Source organism: Haliotis rufescens, unplaced genomic scaffold, assembly GCF_023055435.1.
Source record: "Haliotis rufescens isolate VD_foot unplaced genomic scaffold, xgHalRufe1.0.p SCAF_16, whole genome shotgun sequence".
NCBI lineage: Eukaryota > Metazoa > Mollusca > Gastropoda > Lepetellida > Haliotidae > Haliotis > Haliotis rufescens.
In genome coordinates this window covers 20,828,217-20,849,139 of record NW_025963846.1, presented here as the reverse complement: position 1 = coordinate 20,849,139, position 20,923 = coordinate 20,828,217, and the positions used below count along the sequence as shown (strand labels likewise).

Here is a 20,923-nt window from a genome sequence, read left to right as displayed (position 1 = left end):
ACCAAAACACGAAATAATAATATCAACATGTAGAACATAAAATCAAATATTGAATATCAAAAAAGGAAAAATAAACATCAATCAAATCTTAAGAATATTAAAGGCTGAAATTGATTTATTAAGAATCGACTTCACTCTTTTTTTGGTGTGTTTATGGACGTATAAATGTCAAAAACTGTGCATACTTCAGTTTATCATTGTTTTTTTTACATTTATACATCCAAAAAGAGTGAATAAATAAATACATCAATAATAATAACTTCACAGACTGCTTATTTAATCATAACCTCTAACACTAAAATAAACAAGCCATGTCCATTCTGTTATCAGCCAATCAGGCAACAGTAGCCTGTTAGTGGGAAAGACCTGTTTTGTTTATCATGTTTATGGTCAACGTGAGTCACATAAATTCTTAAAATCTTCAAGAAAATAGATTTCTCTTGTGGCCCAATGTTGCTGGGTTTGTTCATCTGAATTCAAAGCATCTGACTATGAAATCCTTATTCATAATCCGACATGACAAGATAAATATCTGAACAATTCAACAGATAATTAATACTTAATCACATTGACTAAGAAACTCCTTCCTTTCAAACACTGAAACCTTTCATAACAAATAGAAAATCAATATATCTACACCAGTCTCGATGTACCAAAGCTCTTACCCTACTAGCAGGACTAGTAAATAAGATGAAGATCTCTTGTTCATTAATGCTCAATAATGTACACCGTAAACACAGGTTGATGAAATCGTAATCATCCCTTTTTTCTGCTACGTATCTGAATATCAACTTGATGACGGTGTCGATTCGAAGCTGTCCTTGTTATTGTTGGTTGCAAAGTTGCCACTGACGTTCCGAAGCACGGAGTCCTCCCCCAGTATGGAGCAGAGCTCTGTGAGTCGAGACTGCATCTCGGGGATGCCGGCCAGCTGGGCCTCCAGTCTCTGCTTCTCCTCGTTGAGGGTGAGCCGAGTGTTTGTGTCCAGCTGCTCCACACGCCAGCCTCCCTCCCCGTCAAACTGCAGCAGGTGGGTGTGGAACTTCCTGCAGTGGCCAAAGCATGGAATCAGAAACATCCCACAAAACATATTATTATGTATTCCAATTACTCATAAAGGCACCTTAAGTCCTTACATAGAAATGAATACTTGGGATGTCACCTATTGTCCATCTTAACCATGGTAATCTTAACATATCTAAAAGTTCTGTGGTAGAAAATGATTACTTTTGTATCGAAATTCATAAGTGAGTGAGTGAGTGAGTTTGGTTTTACGCCGCTTTTAGCAATATTCCAGCAATATCACGGCGGGGGACACCAGAAATGGGCTTCACACATTGTGCCCATGTCGTGATTCGAACCCGGGTCTTCGGCGTGACGAGCGAACGCTTTAACCACTAGGCTACCCGACCGCCCCTCGATATTCATAAATATGCATTGATATAGTAACAACATAAAAAACAAGGGCAAAAGTGAGCGTGGCTCACTAATACCCCCGACCCGCCTAGTGTGTCAGTAGTTTCAAATTAAATAAAGGACAGGGTTAGGGTTTGAAAAATTCATAAAAAATGGAAAAATAATAAAACCATTAAAAAATAAAAAAAATAATTTTCTTTTGACTGCACCCCTCCATATGACACAGATTATATGTACTAAGTTTGAGATGAATCCACTGAATAGTTTAAGAGAAATTGCGCGGACAAAGTTTTCGGACAGACGGATGGACGGAACTTTGGTATAACTACTGGGGTATAATTATTGATACATTGATATCGCATTATACGATGACATCCCTATTAATGATCACATTTTGCAATACTAAACATAAGCCCCAAGGGTGCTTTCACAAGGACTAATTAGGACATGCTTGGTTTATTGTTAGAATGGCTTTATTTGGGCATTCACACACTACTAAATACTACAATACCATTTATTGCCAGAGTTACAGACTAATCCTTTGGTATTTGATCTCATTACACATCATCATAAGAGAGAACAACAATTGTTATTTATTTATTTAATTAACAGTTGAGTTAACCATGGTTGCCCGATTCAAGGTCTTTTGTTGTTTGTGGTTTAATGCAGCACTCAGCAATATTGCAGCTGGCAGCCTATAAATAATCAAGTCTAGACCAGACAATCCAGTCATTTACCACAGCAGGATTAATCCATGCAGTTGGGATACAATAACATGCAATCAACCATGTCACCGAGCCTGCCCAACAGAAAGATTCAACATTAAGGCCCTTCAAGGCTTGACTGTCCAATTCAAGGCTTTTTCAAGCCTGTGAGGAACTTGAACTTGACAATGAGACTCCGCAACCCTGTGTATTATTATGAGTAAACACCTTTTCATTCTTTCTTCATGTCATAACAATATGTTCATGACAAATTTTCAAGTGAGATCCCTTTTGTGCAAATCAAATGATTTAAGAAGATATCTATACAATGGCTGCCATTGTGGCCATTTTGAAAATTCAAATACAAACTTGAGAAACATCATGGGTGGGCGGGTGCACGGGTAAAGAGCTTAAGGAGAGCAAGGCATGTTGGTTGGTTGGTTTGTTGTTTAACGCCGCACTCAGCAATATTCCAGCTATATGACGGCGGTCTGTAAATAATCGAGTCTGGACCAGACAATCCAGTGATTAATATCATGAGCATCGATCCACGCAATTGGGATCGATGACATGTATCAACTAAGTCAGCGAGCCTGACCACCCGATCCTGTTAGTCGCCTTTTACGACAAGCATGGGTTGCTGATGACCTCTTCTACCTCGGAATCTTCACGGGTCGCAAGGCATGTAATTGGCATGGAGCCATTATAACAGTTCACATAGTTCCTGAGAAGTTGTAATTAAACAGAATTAAATGTCTGGTGGAAAATCTTACCATAAGGACGGTCGGTGAGTGATGGTGAGCAGGGTCGTACCACCATCCTTAACAGCCTGGTACATCTTGCTCTCAACATCAATAGACACAGCGCTGGTACACTCGTCCAGCAGAGCAAACTGAGGTCTACAATATAGACAACATACAGTTAATAGAAGCAATAGACACAGCGCTGGTACACTCGTCCAGCAGAGCAAACTGAGGTCTACAATATAGACAACATACAGTTAATAGAAGCAATATCCACAATAAACACAGCATACCGAGTTTAAAGAAAGAAAAAAATGCTCACTGAAGAAGCATCCTTCTCTTTAAGGCCTACAAGAACAGGTATATTACTGACAATCCCAAGACTGTATTCCACCAAGCCTGGGATTCCACCACACAACCAGTGGATCCTAGCACGGGTAAGGAATACAATTTGCACAGCCTTTCGATCACAGGGACACCTGTGTCCTCTCAAAGAATGATGTTTTTGAGTATATCATGCTGAGGGACACCAGAAATATTCCAGCAACATCATGGCAAGGGACACAGGAAGTGGCCTTTGCAAATTGCGTGGGGAATGGCCCCAAGGCCATGTCAGTTTACGGAATGTCAGTTTAATGTGGGAGGAAACACGTGCCTTCTGCGTGACAAGCCAACGCTTTAACTACTTGGCTCCCCCAACACCCCCAGTTGTTGGTGCTACATACCTGTGGTAGAAGATCCTGGCCATGCCCATCCTCTGCTTCTCACCGCCAGACAACACGTCTTTCCAATCACTCTCCACGTCCCAGCCTAACACAGAATAAATTCATATTGTTTTGTTTGTTTGTTGTACAAGGCAGAAGCATGAGTATCACGGTATGGCGCCACACAAGCAAGATTATGATCAGGGATTTGACAACATCCTGGCACTGCTAAGAAACACAACCCTGCACAACAAGTTAAGTCAACTTGGTAATATACAAAACATCTTTTGGTAGTTTTGCTGTTTACCACTGCACTCAGCAATGTTCCAGCTGAATGATTGCAGTCTGTAAATTATCAAATATGAACCAGACAATCCAGTGAAAAGCATCACCCCATGCATTTGGGATACAATGACACACAGCCTGACCACCCAGTCCATTTAGGTGCCTCTTACAACAAGCATGGGCTGCTGTGGATCCACATGCAAACCCAGAATCACCAGCAATTATTTCAAATTGCTTTGGGTGACTTTTCAAATATATAAAACAGAATGAGTAGGACCATGGAAGTATCTTATTGTCTTCCTACATTTGTTACAAAATATGTGACTACATGTACCAGTAACCATGGCAAACAACGTAAATCTGATATCAGAGCTCCAGATAACTTTTTGAGCAATTTCAATTTCAAGGGTTTCTATATTAATTGAGTTACATTTTTCATTGGGTAACTAATATTTTTTCACTCATCTATTTATCACTCTATTGGGTTTTTCATTTTCAGATTTAAAAAAAATATTCAATATTGTTTTAGTTGTATATAACTGTTCTAAATATATAGGCTTGACTCGGAAAGTAAATTAGCTCATAATTGTGTTTCGGAAAATTAGCTACTTTGTATGCATGCAGAAAAAGCTTCATTGGGTATTTACTTGAGCTGTTTTTATATATTCGAGTTTTTCATTTAATGCATGCGTTTCTGTATGCAAGTTAATTGAAAGTAATTGGGTTTTGAATATTTTGGTTGTTTTTTTACGCAAATATGCTGCTTATCTGTAGCTCTGTGATATTGAATTAATTTCCATTATTATCAATTACTGACTAAGCATGCTGAATGTTATTTGAATATTAAACTGAATCCGAAATATAAACAACTATTTAATGGTCTTTGTTCGGCACATGAGTTCATTTTCCCCCAAATTCAAATTATGTGCATGAATTGGAAATGAGAAAATACCTTACTTGCACTTTTGTAAACAACAAAAATATGATGTATATAACTTAACATAATTACAGCTGACCAGCGAGTACATAGACAATAAACCATTTGGTTTGATGATTAATATTCCACAAAATGCCACCATTTTGACACATTATGAAGTTCACATTGAATTACTAAGTAAAATTAAAAGGCACATCATCTACAGCCAACAATGCACTGACCTCCCTCCCTCTGTACAATATGTGCCAGATGCACAATGTCGAGGATGCCATCGAGATGAGTATCAGTGAAGCCTTTCTTCATCATGTCCTCCTTGCAGTCGGGGTAGATCACCTGGTCCCTCAGTGTCCCGATGGACATGTATGGTCTGTAATGAGTGAGTGAGTGAGTGAGTGAGTGAGTGAGTGAGTGAGTGAGTGAGTGAGTGAGTGAGTGAGTGAGTGAGTGAGTGAGTGAGTGAGTGAGTGAGTGAGTGAGTGAGTGAGAGTAGTTCTGATAAATACAGCAGCTGTATGCAATACATCATATTGGCCTAACAAACCAACAACATCAATATGATCAGCAAATGCTTAACAATGTTAACAAACGGCTGCCAAACAAACTTTTTTCTACTATATGCACTAACCTCTGTGGAATGTAGAACATGGCCGACGGTGGGGGTTTGTGTAGCTTGCCACTGTACACCGGCCACAGGCCACTCAAGATACGGAACAGGGACGACTTGCCGCAGCCATTTGGGCCAGTGATCAACATGTGCATGCCAGGATTCATCTGAAGGAATCAGTGTGTGAGTGAGTGAGTGAGTGAACGTTGTTCGATGCCACAGTCAGCAATTTTCCATCTCACAATGGCCTGCTATCAATCAAATCTGTCCAGCCACACCAGGACTAATAACATTAGCTGATTAGTTTGTTTGTTGTTTAACGCTGCACTCAGCAATATTCAAGCTATCGGATGGTGGTTTGTAAATAATTGAGTCTGGACTAGACAGTCCAGTGATTGACACCATGAGCATCAATCTACGCAATTGGGATACCATGACATGCATCAACAAAGTCAGCGAGCCTTCCCACCCGACCATGTTAGTTGCCTCTACGTCAAACCCATTGTGACTATCCAATCTTCTTTATATAGAACACAATTATCTGCCCTGAGCCTATCATTGTATCATTCAAGTCATAGTTAGGGCTGTAATGATACACTTTGTCACAACAGATACATTCTTGATAGTAATGTTGTAATACAATAGATGATATCACACATAAAAACTTGATGCTAGGACACACTCCATCATCAAGGGGACAGATTGGATACCCACCAAATCATCATGATCATACCAAGTAGGTCTCAGTTACTTGGTCAAAATGTGGCATGAGACCTCTTGTAAATACTGGCAGAAAAACATCTTAATTTAATTTGTATATTATTTCGCGTCATCCATAATATGTACTTTTATAGTTTTGTATCAAGACATGATCTCACACTACGATACATGAAACATGAGAGACTACTGTGAAGCACGGAACATTCAGTGAATCCTTTCTACCCAAATCACAGTGACATTGCTACTTTAAGCTCTGAATATCAGCAAAATGGCCACTGTTGGTTATCTCATGGCCCTGTTTTAGACACGCTACCAGTAGCATGGTAATAATCATTCTGATCACGTTCCAGTTCATGTACAAACATTGTTCACTTCATCATTGATTGGCACGATTGTGATAATTAGAATTAATGTCAAGAGGTGTCGGCACAATCACCACTTGGTTGTTTGTAGTGAGAATCAATCAGTCAACTTGAGATCCAATCATCAAAAAAATACAACTGAATTTGTTCTGTCTACCTGGACATTCTGATATCTGAATTATATTAAACTGCTAAACATTATTATCAAATTGGATAATCATATAAGTACATCATTGGAATCTTAGAAGAAATCTGTCCTTGACAATAACACAGCAGTCCAGCCGTAGAAACTAACAGTTTTAGTCCACTAGTCCTTACTGATAACATGTAGCAAAACCCTTAAAAATGGAAAATTTCTACTAGTCCTTATGATACCTTAACTATTGGGCAGTTTGGAAAGGAGTATAGGACTCTTGCCAATTTCTAATGCTGAGCACACTTTAAAGAGCATTATAAAGTTTTTCTTCAAAACATGAAAAGACTTAGAAAATCTACAATGTTACTGCAAAACAGATTTCATGATTTCATTTTGTCTGGGACAACTGTAATTTGCCATAAAAATCGTGTTGTTTGTGACAAGGCTTGCTTACAGTGAGAGATAGGCTGGACACGATGACATCTCCGTTGGGTGTGACAATAGGCAGGTTTTCAATCTCAATGGTTGATTCTGTGTCCATGACATCCCCTACAAATTCAACAAACCTATATTTCAGTACACCCTAGCTGAATGAGGTTCAACCAGATTGTTATGCCATTTGTATATCTTTTAGGCCAGACTGATCATATTCTATTTTAACAGGTGCGCAGACCCTCCTACATCTGCATCTGATCATGCAAATAATAAAAAAGTAAATCTTAAGAGGTAAGCTGGAATGGGGTTTACAATCATTGTCAAGATTACTACACTTATATAACGATGTGGGTGGCCGGTTGTACTAGTCCAGACTAATGCTGGTTTTATACTGATAGCCCACAGGTTAACATGGATACCCGCAGTATACTGATTTCGAGCTGACCAACGCTTCTTGAAGCTGAGCAGCAGGCAGAGTGACAACAAGTACCATCTTTTTTTGGCTTTTGGTATGACACACATTGGGTCGAACCCCTGATCTTCTGCTCTCCCGTCAGACAATCTATTAACTAGACCATGGAGGTGTTCTTTTCTTTAAGAAAAAGTCAAATCTCGACACTTTTATTATCCTCCAGTCTCTTGCAATATTGCCCATGAAAATCAATAAAACGCTAAATAATAGAAGCCACGATACAATATCCATGCTCAGGGCAGGTTTAAAAAAAAGTGGCAGACCTGATCATGTATATATATTAGTTCAAATATTTCTCTGAAGGGATGAGCCAAACAATATCTTTTATTGGTCTGACAACACATGGTTGTTTCTGGAAAAAAGTGAGATGAATTACTCTTCCTCCAGTATTTTCTTGAACAAATCATATATCTAAAAGAAATTCTAGCTCCAGTGATAACATTTGAATAACCAGTCATCCCACCTCTGAGTTCCAAGGGTCCAGTGATTCGGTCATGTTTCTGTGACTTTGGTTTGGTGACCATCTTGCGTTCGTAGTGGCCACTGTTGACTTCCTCCATTACCTGGAACATCTCAGACACCCTGTCGGTGTAGCCGGCCAACTCGGTGATCTGTCCAACATAAATAGATACACAGTCTAACAGCAGCCTGTGCCAAAAACATTTGATCCTACTTGCCTGTTCTTGTCTATTAGCATCGTTTTCAGGTTGTTTGTTTGTTTTACGCCACACTCAGCAATATTCCAGCTATATGATGGCTGTCTGTAAATAATCAAGTCTGGACCAGACAATCCAGTGATTGACATCATGAGCATTGACATATGCCTCTTACGGCAAGCACGGATATTCACGAGTCTCCTTTTCAGTAAACTGAACATGTTTAAGAATAATAATATGGACTATTATTACAAATATCAAGTTCTGTTAAACCATCGTCCTGAAGGAAAACATATAAATACAAAACAATAGTTACAGTATCTATTGGTATGTTTCTTGTAATATGGCTGTACAAAGTTAATTTCAGTGAATTGCTGCTTTGCAATGGTATTTTCCCCAATGTCACAAAAAAACTATCAACATGCCATGTTGATAGCATTCTTTGGCTAATAACTTAGAGTTGGGTTACAGGTTCAAAAAGACTTAATAACAACAACTTAACATGCTTAAACCACATAATCCAAACTCATATAACATTAGCCTCAAATTTTCAAACCTGAACATGAAAAACCAAAGGTCAATAACACCAATGAATGCTAGTTATTTGCTACAGCGTTACCCAGTCATCAACTTGATCAAGTTCTTATCGGGAGAGCTATGCAACAAATACCTATACCTATACTATTATTATTGTCTTATTACACATTTAAATATCCCACTTATCAGATACTAGTAACTGCTCTAATGCAGTTTATTTGTACCCCCGACAAATGGATCCATATTTACTCAAGTTATCATTCTCAACTCCCTGGGGAGTATATTACCCATGCTGCAAACGGGCGCTAGATGGTTTCTGCATCCCCCTCACATATCGGGCACCCATTCCCTACTGGGTGAACAGAGGGACATTTGAACAAGTCACTTGCCCAGGGTGACACTATATGTTTTGACACATGTGTTTCGGGTGTTAGTATTCATGTTTACACCATCTGGTCATCTACCATTGGATGAGTGTGTTAGTTTGAGTGCCCAGGGTGACACTATATGTTTTGACACATGTGTTTCGGGTGTTAGTATTCATGTTTACACCATCTGGTCATCTACCATTGGATGAGTGTGTTAGTTTGAGTGCACAGGCTGAATGTACTGTACACTCCGAGGAGTGACAACACTGTAAAGACCTGTAAACATTGTTGGTCTACAGATTGAATATCAACCTGGTCACTAGTGGGATATGATCTCAGCACCTGGTGCTTGCTAGCATGGCACTTTGGACAGCTCGCCAACTACGCCCCATACATCATAACCAGCAGCCATTTTGAATACCCTATTCCTATAACAGTATTAAAGTCCTCTTCTAAATAATCATTGGGCAATGGGGCCTTGTCTGACCCTGAGCCATAACCAGCAGCCATTTTGAACACCCAATTCCTATAATAGTATTAAAGTCCTCTCCTAAACAATCATTGGGCAATGGGGCCTTGTCTGACCCTGAGCCATAACCAGCAGCCATTTTGAACACCCAATTCCTATAATAGTATTACAGTCCTCTCCTAAACAATCATTGGGCAATAGGGCCTTGTCTGACCCTGAGCCATAACCAGCAGCCATTTTGAGCACCCAATTCCTATAATAGTATTACAGACCTCTCCTAAACAATCATTGGGCAATGGGGCCTTGTCTGACCCTGAGCCATAACCAGCAGCCATTTTGAACACCCAATTCCTATAATAGTATTAATAGTATTAAAGTCCTCTCCTAAACAATCATTGGGCAATGTGGCCTTGCCTGACCCAGAGCCATAACCAGCAGCCATTTTGAACACCCAATTCCTATAATAGTATTACAGTCCTCTCCTAAACAATCATTGGGCAATAGGGCCTTGTCTGACCCTGAGCCAAAACCAGCAGCCATTTTGAACACCCAATTCCTATAACAGTATTACAGTCCTCTCCTTAACAATCATTGGGCAATGGGGCCTTGTCTGACCCTGAGCCATAACCAGCAGCCATTTTGAACACCCAATTCCTATAACAGTATTACAGTCCTCTCCTAAACAATCATTGGGCAATGGGGCCTTGTCTGACCCTGAGCCATAACCAGCAGTCATTTTGACCAAACTATGCTTATTTGACCTGCCTGAGGCCTGTTGAAGCAAGACTTTCATCTATGCCAGTCTCACTATAAATCACTGTCTCACATCACTTTATAATATTTCCCAACGTACCCACAGATGAAGAGCACTTATCATCCCAAACTGGCTTCCACAGGAGATATTGCTTGTGTGAGATCAAGCAATATCTCTGAGGAGTAAAACTACAATGAAACTGCATCACAATGCTTTGCAGACCATTGTGAAACTCAAATGACATCACAAACGTCTATGCCACTGAAGCTGGTTAAGGAACTGGGTATTTAAGAAATAAAGTTGAACAGCCACAAACATTCCTGGGGCACCAACACCTGGGCAACTTTAAGGTTGCTGTTGCATGGAAAACAGAGGTTTAAGACGGTTGACATTTTGAGATGGTTGACATTTGAGACGGTTGACATTATCTTGCCAAATTTCTTCCCAGGCAATTTATACTCAATTATTCAACAAGTTTAAAAGAAACTATTTCACTGATCAATAATGGTGTGGATGCACCATCTTGATAGACAGTAAAGACAGAACGATGTTACCAAGGATACGCTAGAGGATATTGCAACAGAGTCATAACATCAGCCCACTATGACAGAACTCTAAAGGTGTACTTTATCTGGATACAGCACCAGAGGTGACTTTGAACTGTTAGCGAGGCATCTTAGAATTCTGTATACATACAGTTTGTTTGTTTGTTGTTAATTCCGCACTCAGCAATATTCCAGCTATATAACGGCGGTCTGTAAATAATCCAGTAATTGACATCATGAGCATCGATCCTTGCAATTGGGATTGATGACAAGCATCAACCAAGTCTGCATGCCTGACCACCCTATCCCGTTAGTCGCCTCCTACGACAAGCATAGTTGCCTTTTAGGTCAAGCATGGGTTACTGAAGACCTTTTCTACCCCAGATCTCCAAGGGTGGTATACATACAGAAAAAGTTGGAAGAATGATTTTTGACGATAAATAAAATCTCACCCTTGTGTCTTGCGTCTCACCCTCACACGATAAAAGTTGAACAACATACATCCTACCAAACATCCATGATTGATGAGAATCCAATAAATCCATGTATGGTCATGATGAAGATGCAATAAATGAAATATGAAAAATAAGAACTTTTTTTCTTCTGAAAATGGATAAAAATCAAATAACTAATCATACTAATAAATCTCCTGCCATCCTACATGGGGTAATGATAGCTAATATATCCCTGAATAGGAGAACATTCTGACATACCTCTTTGTACGATGAAATCATTCTCTCCACGGCATCTGCAGTGTTGATGAGTAGATTGCGGGCGGTGGTGAAGGATCGTGTCCTCTCACTCACACCACCGTCTGGATCGTCATCTACCTGTGTACCTAACAACACCATGAACAGCATTACAATACTTTCACATACACCCTACTCTGCACGATCCAACAATAGAGACAAGGCACTGCAGCTCACCTGAATTATGAGTGAGTGAGTTGGGTTTAACGCTGCTTTGAACAGTATTCCAGTTATATATCAATGTATGTCAGCTTTATGTGGGAGGAAAGCCTGAAGTGATGCAGGTCTTAGATTTTTTCCACTTTGGTGAAACCCATGAGCACGGGTATGGTGCTGACAAACCTAGAAACATAATTGTGATAAACCAGGATTTGAACCCACAATCAAGGGACGTAACTGCACAGCTAACTGCGGCATCTTAGATGGCTAGGCCTTCTGGCTCCCCACTGAATTATGGAGACATAGGGGCAGCCTTGTTTCATGTTTTGTTTGTTTTTAGTTTCTAGCTGGATCATCCATATATTGTTTCAGATCAAGAGGCATTGCAGATTCAGTGATGTAAAAATGGAGGTACATGAACATGGTGAAGGTCAAAGGTTGTAGTTCCATCAAACCACAAAATATGCCAAAATGGTATTCTATCATATAAATGTTAACCCACAAACCACACTTGCTACATATGAACTCACATGATAATACATCCACAAATCGCTGAATAATTACCAAAAATAACATTTTTAAAATGGCCACCATGGACGTGACAGACAATGCATCAAGACATAACCTCACTTGATTTTCAGTTCATGATGTGGATTGTCTTGAAAATTATGTTTACAAATCGTTGTGATCAGCATAATAATCATGATCAATGACCATGATTAGGTCATCATCACAATAAGATTATTTAAAACTACAGTTTTATGTTCAAAACCATTTCCAGCTTACCATCAGCGCGAATCCCTGTTGCAGTGATGATGGGAACAGCTACCATGACGAGCCCACTGGCACTCCACACATACTTCATGAGGAACTGCTCCAACATGACATACCAAAGTCTCTTGTAGTAGATGGTGTCCATCTGGCCGGCCAGAGACATGTAACTCTTTTCCAAGTGTTTCTTTTCAATCTGTAACAGGAAAATAATAAAGAGTGAAAGGACCATGGCTAGGGCCAAAAACTATGATCACAATCCTGCAATGTTTCTGTTTCCAATACCTCCAGAAGTATTGGAGATGGTATCCAGGGTTTGAAATTCCTTGTATTTTAGTGCTGATGAAATGTTTAAAATATGTTTCTGGTGCCTGAAGGTACACATAGAAATGCTCACATTGACATAATATTTATCATATATGAAACCACAAAAAAAAGTGACTAACACATGGATAATGATCAACATGTGAACATGCATCCTGCACAGTATGATTCACAAAATATACACCTGATACACTGAAAGGCAAAAGAAACGTCACTTCTGAAAATACTGATAAAACTTAATAGACACTGACAGTTACATGTTCTGTGGTCAATAAACTCATTTATCGTTCTACTGCTTCTTTTTGTTGGCTAAAAGTCCATTTAACAACTGAGTTTAAAATGGAGTGCTTTGACCGACCGCGTAGAGGTCGTCCTAGAGTCACTACTCCCAGACAAGATTGGTTCATGATATGCCAACATCTGCAGAACTGATTCTGAATGGCCACTGAAACAGCTCGGCAAACCATTGGCAACCACCAGCATGCCATCAGTGATCGTACAGTCCGACGTCGCCTAACTGCCAACAACATCTCGTGCCACCGTCCTGCTCGTGTACCCATCATGAGAGACCGTCACCGACAGGCCCGACTGCAATGGGCCAGGCAGCATCAAAATTGGCGTCAACAGCAATGGAGAAGAATCATCTTCACTGATGAAAGTCACTACTGTGTTTCAACAGTGGATGGCAGAGTAAGGGTCTGGCGAAGGAGGGGCGAACGTTATGCTGATCATGCTGATGCTTGTGTTATGGAACAAGACCTGTGGGGCGGCCAAAGCATCATGGTTTTGGGTGGAATCGGACTGAACCAGAGAGTGGGACCTGTGGTCCAGGCAGGGGTAATGGCATAACCATGATAACAGCTCTCGGCTACATTGACCAAGTCCTCAGTTCCCATATAGTGCCATTTTTTGCCCATCATCAAAACCACACCTTTCAGCAAGATAACGCCCGTCCCCACTCTGTCAGAGTCACCAGGGACTTCCTCCAGCAGCACAACATCCAAATCATGCCTTGGCCTGCCCCCAGTCCGGATTTGAATCCCATTGAACACTTGTGGGATGAGATCCAACGCTGACTTAACGAAGGCCGACAACTGCAGCAGAACTGCGTGTAGCGTTCCTGAGGATATGGGCCCATATCCCAATGGCCTTCATCAACAGGCTGGTCCACTCCATGTACAGGAGATGTGTGGCTGTAGTCAACGCCCGTGGTGGCCACACCAGGTACAGATTTTGAACCCCCCAGCTGTGATGTCTTCTTGTGCCTCCCCAAATTCACAATTCGCAAAAACATTCCCCAGACTGTTAATTTCATGTGGGTCAAACACTGACTTTCTCCGATGTCTTTACTTACATATATAAGCATTTGAAAATAAAGATATTTATATGATACATCCACATGATGTTTCTTTTGCCTTTCAGCATGTTAAGTGTATTTGGGTATTCAGAAATGAAAATCAATATAACATAATTTATACAAATGGAAACAAAGGGAAATAAATTACAAGTGCTTATCATGCTTATTATCTACATTCACTGAGTTTTAACATGTTTAATGAGCAATAATTTTTTTTCCTAAAGTTAGCACACTTTAATCTGTTAATCATGTTAATTCCAACATGTTTCCACCACAGGGCATATAATCATGTTAATTCCAACATGTTTCCTCCACAGGGCATATAATCATGTTAATTCCAACATGTTTCCACCACAGGGCATATAATCATGTTAATTCCAACATGTTTCCACCACAGGGCATATAATCATGTTAATTCCAACATGTTTCCTCCACAGGGCAAATGTTTGAGTGTGTAATGGCACGCTTGAAAAAAATACATTCCTATCCTTGTAATCCATTAGTCTACAATGTTGTCTACATATTGCTGTACCATAGACTCATTGTTCTGCTTACAATGTATAGCCTGTACCTCACAATGAAAATGGTCTTGAACACTAATGAAACTCAGTGATGTAAATATGTCTAATATGGCTGCTGTGGCATTCCCTGGATTTTTGTTCAAGAAATCATTTGTACCAGAAAGAAATGAAACAAATACCTCACATTAGCATGGTTAGTCCAAGGTTTTACACACAAATAATAAAGTAGGACATCATGGAAATAAAAAGTTTTGTAACAAACACTAAAGAATTTGGCCCCTTTTAAAAATTAAAATATTATGTTTTGAACCAATGACTGAAAAAAATATCCTGTCTCTTACAAAAAAAACCCAGCATCTCATGTACATGTGATGTAATATTAAAGAGTTTGGTACCTTAGCATCTCTGCTAAGTTAACACTTCATACCTATATAACTTTTAGTATTTACTTAATCATGTTAATGGTTTATCTTATGAAATCCAGTAAATCTGCAGTTAATTTTTCTGTGAACAACTACACATTAGTAAGACAATATCACAATGATCACTGTTAAGTTTACACTTCTAAAATGCAGTTCTGACTGTAAAGAAGTCCTTTTGAAATCCAATATGGCTGCCACAGTGTCCATTTTAAAAGACTTATTGACAATAATTGCCACCAAACTCAGAATAGGACCGTTATCATTTCTTCAAACATTCGGTCACTACACACATGACAGAAAGACAGTGGAAAATGTGAAACGTTCACATCTTCACAAGTCTAACAAGTTGATTAACCGCAAATTATTATGACTCAAAAGTCACAAACTCATCAGATTAAGTTTTTTTATTTTGCAGCAAGCAACAAATACTGTTGACCATGTTGACATGGGGCAGTGAAAGATTCTCCCATCAGTAATACTGTCATCCCATCTCCCATCAGTTAATACAAAGAGATCACTAGCTACTCAGTGACTTGACTAGCTTTACCACGCTTGCAACATATTATTTTCGATTTTCAAATTCAATAAACATGAATAAAGGTATTGAATAGCTTTTGTTTAGCAGTGTTTAAAATTCACATAAATTAATCCAGCCAGAAAGATGGACTGGCAAGTTCAATACATTGCCAGTCCAGTTTTGGTCTTTTTAACACAAGGCAGAACAAACAAGACAAATATCTATAGATGAGAATAATTTATACTCATTTTAAAAATTTATATAATTTATTTGCTTAACTTAAAAAACAAAAACAACTCAGCTAGACCATCGGACAATAATGACATAAAAGTTTACCTTTTCGAGACAAAAACTGACAGTATCATGTGTATGGGATGATCGGGCAGGCGGGTATCTTAAACATTACTTTCAGACAAGTATGTCTCATTTGCAAGCAGTGTGTGAAATAATTTGAAAACCCAAGAAGACAGTAGGACAGGTGATCCATAAGTGTTGCCTGCCCATCTTCAAAGTTACCTGCCCGCATTCAGACATTATAAATATTAAAAAATCACCAAAAAAAAGGAGACAAATCTTGTCTTGATTCAGATGAAATAATGCAAACAATTACTTGAGAATCTACAAGGAGTTATAATAAAATTGAAAACATAAGTAGTCTTAAAATTATTCTGCCAGACAGTCGGGCAGGTCAGAAAAATGTCATGCAGCCAGACAGAAAAGTTACCAGCCATGAGCAGGAGGGCAGGCAGTTATTTCAGACACCGTTTACAACATTTATGCACACATATGAAGATAATTTTCAAGTTTCCACTAACTATGCCATCAGTTAAACATGTTGAACGGACAAATGAGTACTTAATTGAGCTAGTATCAGGAGGTAGGCCAAATGCCTTTATCTATTCAATGGCCAAGCGGTAAACATGTTACAAAGATAGCATGAGGGCTAACTTGTGCTAGTTTGAGGTAGGCAAAATGCCTTTATTACTTGCCCGTGAAGAGATCACCCGTTTAATAAACATACAGCTGTATTACACATTGTGTAATACCAAAACGCGTGCTTATGTACTTTTGGAACACGTTTCACGAATAAATATTGAAAACTCTCAACATCCCTTGGCTTATTCAACGACATTGCGTATGGAGTTGATAGATCACTGAGAGGAGCTTATGCACACTCGATGACCCCAGCAACCTTGTTGCTAGGCTGACGTCACATGGCATTGTTTCGCCGATGGATCTTGCAACAAAATTCCACAATTTACGTCATTGGGTATTGTGACGTGATTGTAAACTTTGAGGTGCAAGGTCGTTAGTCTAAGTTAAAGTATGTGATTTGCGATTAGACCTACGATAATTTTGTGGAACGGACGCCTGAATTTTAAAGGTGGACCGTTGGATGGTATTAAATTCATACGTTTCAACTTTTGACGTGTTTGAAGTATTGTTCTGTTAAACTCAATTTGAATATGCCGTGGATCGTGTAGGTGTCAGCCTATTCATACTCAACAGTATAATTCTAAAAACGTTATAAATGGCAAGTAATAAATAAAATACTAAACTCGCTCCCGTGTAAAACCAATTTTATGAAACTCGTGAATAGTTGTGGTATCTGACTCGCTTTCGCTCGTCGGATACCACAACTATTCACTCGTTTCATAAAATTGGTATTACACGGGAGCTTGTTTAGTATTCTATATTTATAACACAGTAGGGAAGTGTGTAACATGTCTCAACATACTCAAGAATGTAAAGATTAATAATCATAGTAAATTAACATAATTAAATATGTTCATTTCTCTTAATCATGTTAATCTACTGATTATTTTGATCTATAGCCACACATTTCTATATATCTTGGTTTAGTGATTAACACACACCTGATAACTTTGCTTTCATCATGTTCATCATGTTCAGTGGAACATAAAAGCCTAGAAATAGACTTCTTTCCTTTCATTTCTATCTTTTTATATTTATTTAAGGTATCAGATCTGTAAATAATGAACCAACTGAACACTGTATTGAACATGAAACTTTATTACCACTGATAACCTTAGAGCACAACAGTGCACGTATCATATTATATAGGACAATGAAAGATAGTATTGATTTAGTGAGTGTTTAGAATGAACACCTGCATTTGTCATTAAACTGAAATAACATACGTGCCTCAGTGTTTATTCTACTTCAATATACATGAAATATATTATGAGGTTGGAACAACTTTGCTAACAATGTATTTTGTCATCATCTTCGTGTTTATGCAACATATCTTAAAAATAGGTATTGATCATGTTGACACTTAATAATCATGATAATATTCATAGTAATTTTCACTATGCAGAGGTTTCATATTGCAACAAAGTAAACCATTATGTTTATCTATGGTACCATGCACATGATGCAGTGCCAGTCAAAGAACAACACTTACTTTTTTATGCAAATTCCTGGTGTCATCAGCATGATCAGTTAGTCACTGATTTTCAGTGATCCATTGATATAAATTTCACTGCTATTTTGCCTTTTACACCCAATGGTATCTGTTTCAGCAGATAACAGAGACTGGTTATTCTCTGGCTTTGACGTTATATATTTACTAATCTTATGTCACATTAGTGGTTCATCATGATTAGCATGATTAGGCCAGACCAATTTACAAATGACTTTACAAGACAAAATTACAAGCTAAAGAAATTGTGTTCCATTGTTCCGTCATCACGAGGTCATGTTGAATCAAACTATTCTTTAAAATGTTTTGCTTCTACCATCATCTACCATAGTCTACTTCTATTAGAACAGGGTTAAAACATAACACTAGCCCTCTAGCCTATGACTAGTATGAATTCCTACTGGCTAGTACAAATTTCTCCATTGTTTTAACAATACAAGGGTATTATATCTTTACCCGGGCTAGTAAAGCTTTTGAGTTTAGTTCTAATCCTGTTAGAACTGTTTCTTTTTTAATCATGTCTAACATGTCCAAGCAAAATTTAAATCCTCCATACACCATGATACACAACATAGTCAGTTAGAAACTAAGGAGGTCCCTGGAATTTGCTCCACAGTATTTAAAGTTCCATAAAAGTTCCATTTAGCTAAATCAAAATGTGGAAGAGTATCTTGACCTAACAATACTGATGCATATGTTGACGTTTACAATTGTTGTGATACCAAGAAACATGTTATGGTGCTATTATACTGCTATAAGCAAGGACCATGATCATGACAATCACGGATTGGAAACTGAACTAATGACAAGAAAATTCTGGCACAGCTAATGGACATAACTGTGCACAACAAGTTATGTAAACTTGGTAGTAGTATCAGACAACAAAACATCTTCTGGTACAGGGTTCATTCCTGGAACTTTCTGAAGTGGGCCCATTTAACATGTTTAGTACTGTTAAATGAAGTTACAAACAATTTCTATGTGATGCCTATATAATACAATATTATAAAGCCCCGCTGCATTGGAAAATGTGGGCCTATTTTTAGATTTATGGGCCAAAAGTCCAAGGCCCTTTCCCAGAATTATCCATGCTGGTATGTTTGTTGTTTAACATGTTTAACACTGCACTCAACAATAAATTCCAGCAAAATGATAGCAGTCTGTAAATAACTAAATCTGGACCGAAGTTACAAGTGGTTGATATTAATATGACAGGGTAGGTTGACACGCAAATAACCAAGTCTCCAAACCTGACCACTTGATCTTAGTAGTAGCTGCAGAACCATGTTAACACCAGCATGGGACATGACCTTAAGCTGAATCGCAAAGTGGTCTCTTCTGATAAACATGGTAGATCATTCCACATGTAGATATACAGATCAATTTGAACATGGTTGAGTCACACAACATGTTTCAGCAAAGAAGGAATCATGGTAAATGATTACTTCAAACTTTTTATAAATAAATCGAAAAGATACAAATTTCATGCATCCATCATGTCCACAAATGCCATTGTGCAGTTCTTGACAAAAGCTTATGTGACAGACATTGGATTCTCAGAAATTGGACCTAATTATACTCAAATACATATATAACATTACCCTATAGTAAGCACGATAGGGTAATCATTCCAATGTAAATTCAGTAATATTTTACCTGATGACCAGCATAGAATGCAATTTCTTCTGCATTTGTGATAATTCTTGAGTGAACATAGCGAAGGTATCCTTTGCGTTTAGCTTCCTCGGCAACTAGTTTTCCAAATTTTGGTGACATTGCTCTCAGGATTTTTGCAGTGACAACAATTGCAGTTGTTCCTACAATAACAGGTATTCTGGAACTAGCTCCTCGGCTGCTTGCAAGTCTGGAGAGGGTTAAAGACATTAAACATACATCCAGAAATGGTTTTGTCAAATGCGAGTACAAATGAGCCAGTGAGGTGGTAAATGATGTAATATCTTCCGTTAGACACTGATCAGCATTTGACAGACGACTGTCCAGGTTACTCACTCGGTAGTAAGTCTGATTGTTAAAGTATAATCCATAGGCATGGTTCACCAATTGTGATCTAAATGCCAGTGCAAGTTTGCTCTCCAAGTATCGAATCAAACTGTTCACAAAAGTAGCAGGTACAGCTATCAAAAGCCATTTGCTTAGCTGTAGGATGAATTTCATGACATCTCTCTGTACAATTGTCTTGACAAGGCTTCCATCCAAAGACGCTACGTATATGGACAAAAATGTCCTGGTGATCAGACTGATACTGTGGAGTATCAACAAGGCAGACTCCTGGCTCCATAACTTTGGAATAATTATCTTTAAGAGATATTTAAGCTGCTTGAAAAATCTTCTATCAACAGCTATTCTTTTCTTGTATGGTTTATTGTTTTCTTTTGAGACGCCATTCAATCGCACAATTTCTGAACAATCATGCGATTTGCCCTTGATGCCTGTAGCTTTGGCTAGAAGTGGATAATATCGCTTAGCTCCGTAAGCGGCAATAACACACAAAACTGCTCCAGTAGCAAGTTTCTGTTTTGTTATTTTTGCCTTCACGGCTGCATCCCACAATTTAGACATACCACTCATCGAATCACCGGTTTCGTGGCAAATGAACTACCGATTCAGTAGTTGCAGATATATTAAAATGCGTGACAGCCCGCCATCTTTAATCGCACGTGAAGTTTCACGACAAAGCGAGACTTTGTACCACAGCATATCGATATAGCCTAACAACTAATATTATAGAGATAGAATTAATATACAATATCAAATATCTACAATATTATGATTTTGCTAAACGTGTGTGT

General features: G+C 38.6%; 1 protein-coding gene across 1 annotated transcript; it reads right to left on the bottom strand.

Annotated features, from left to right (window-relative positions):
- Window positions 1–99: 99 nt before the first annotated feature.
- Window positions 100–20,779, bottom strand: LOC124122067 (ATP-binding cassette sub-family D member 2-like). The gene is made up of 10 exons (XM_046485240.2): window positions 19,770–20,779; window positions 12,542–12,722; window positions 11,561–11,685; window positions 7,982–8,129; window positions 7,066–7,160; window positions 5,415–5,560; window positions 5,011–5,156; window positions 3,589–3,673; window positions 2,894–3,019; window positions 100–1,046 (listed from the first exon to the last, which is right to left on the bottom strand). Exons 1-10 carry the CDS (start codon window positions 20,700–20,702, stop codon window positions 788–790), a joined length of 2,244 nt encoding a protein of 747 aa, XP_046341196.1. The 5' UTR covers window positions 20,703–20,779; the 3' UTR covers window positions 100–787.
- Between the last annotated feature and the right edge of the window lie 144 nt (window positions 20,780–20,923).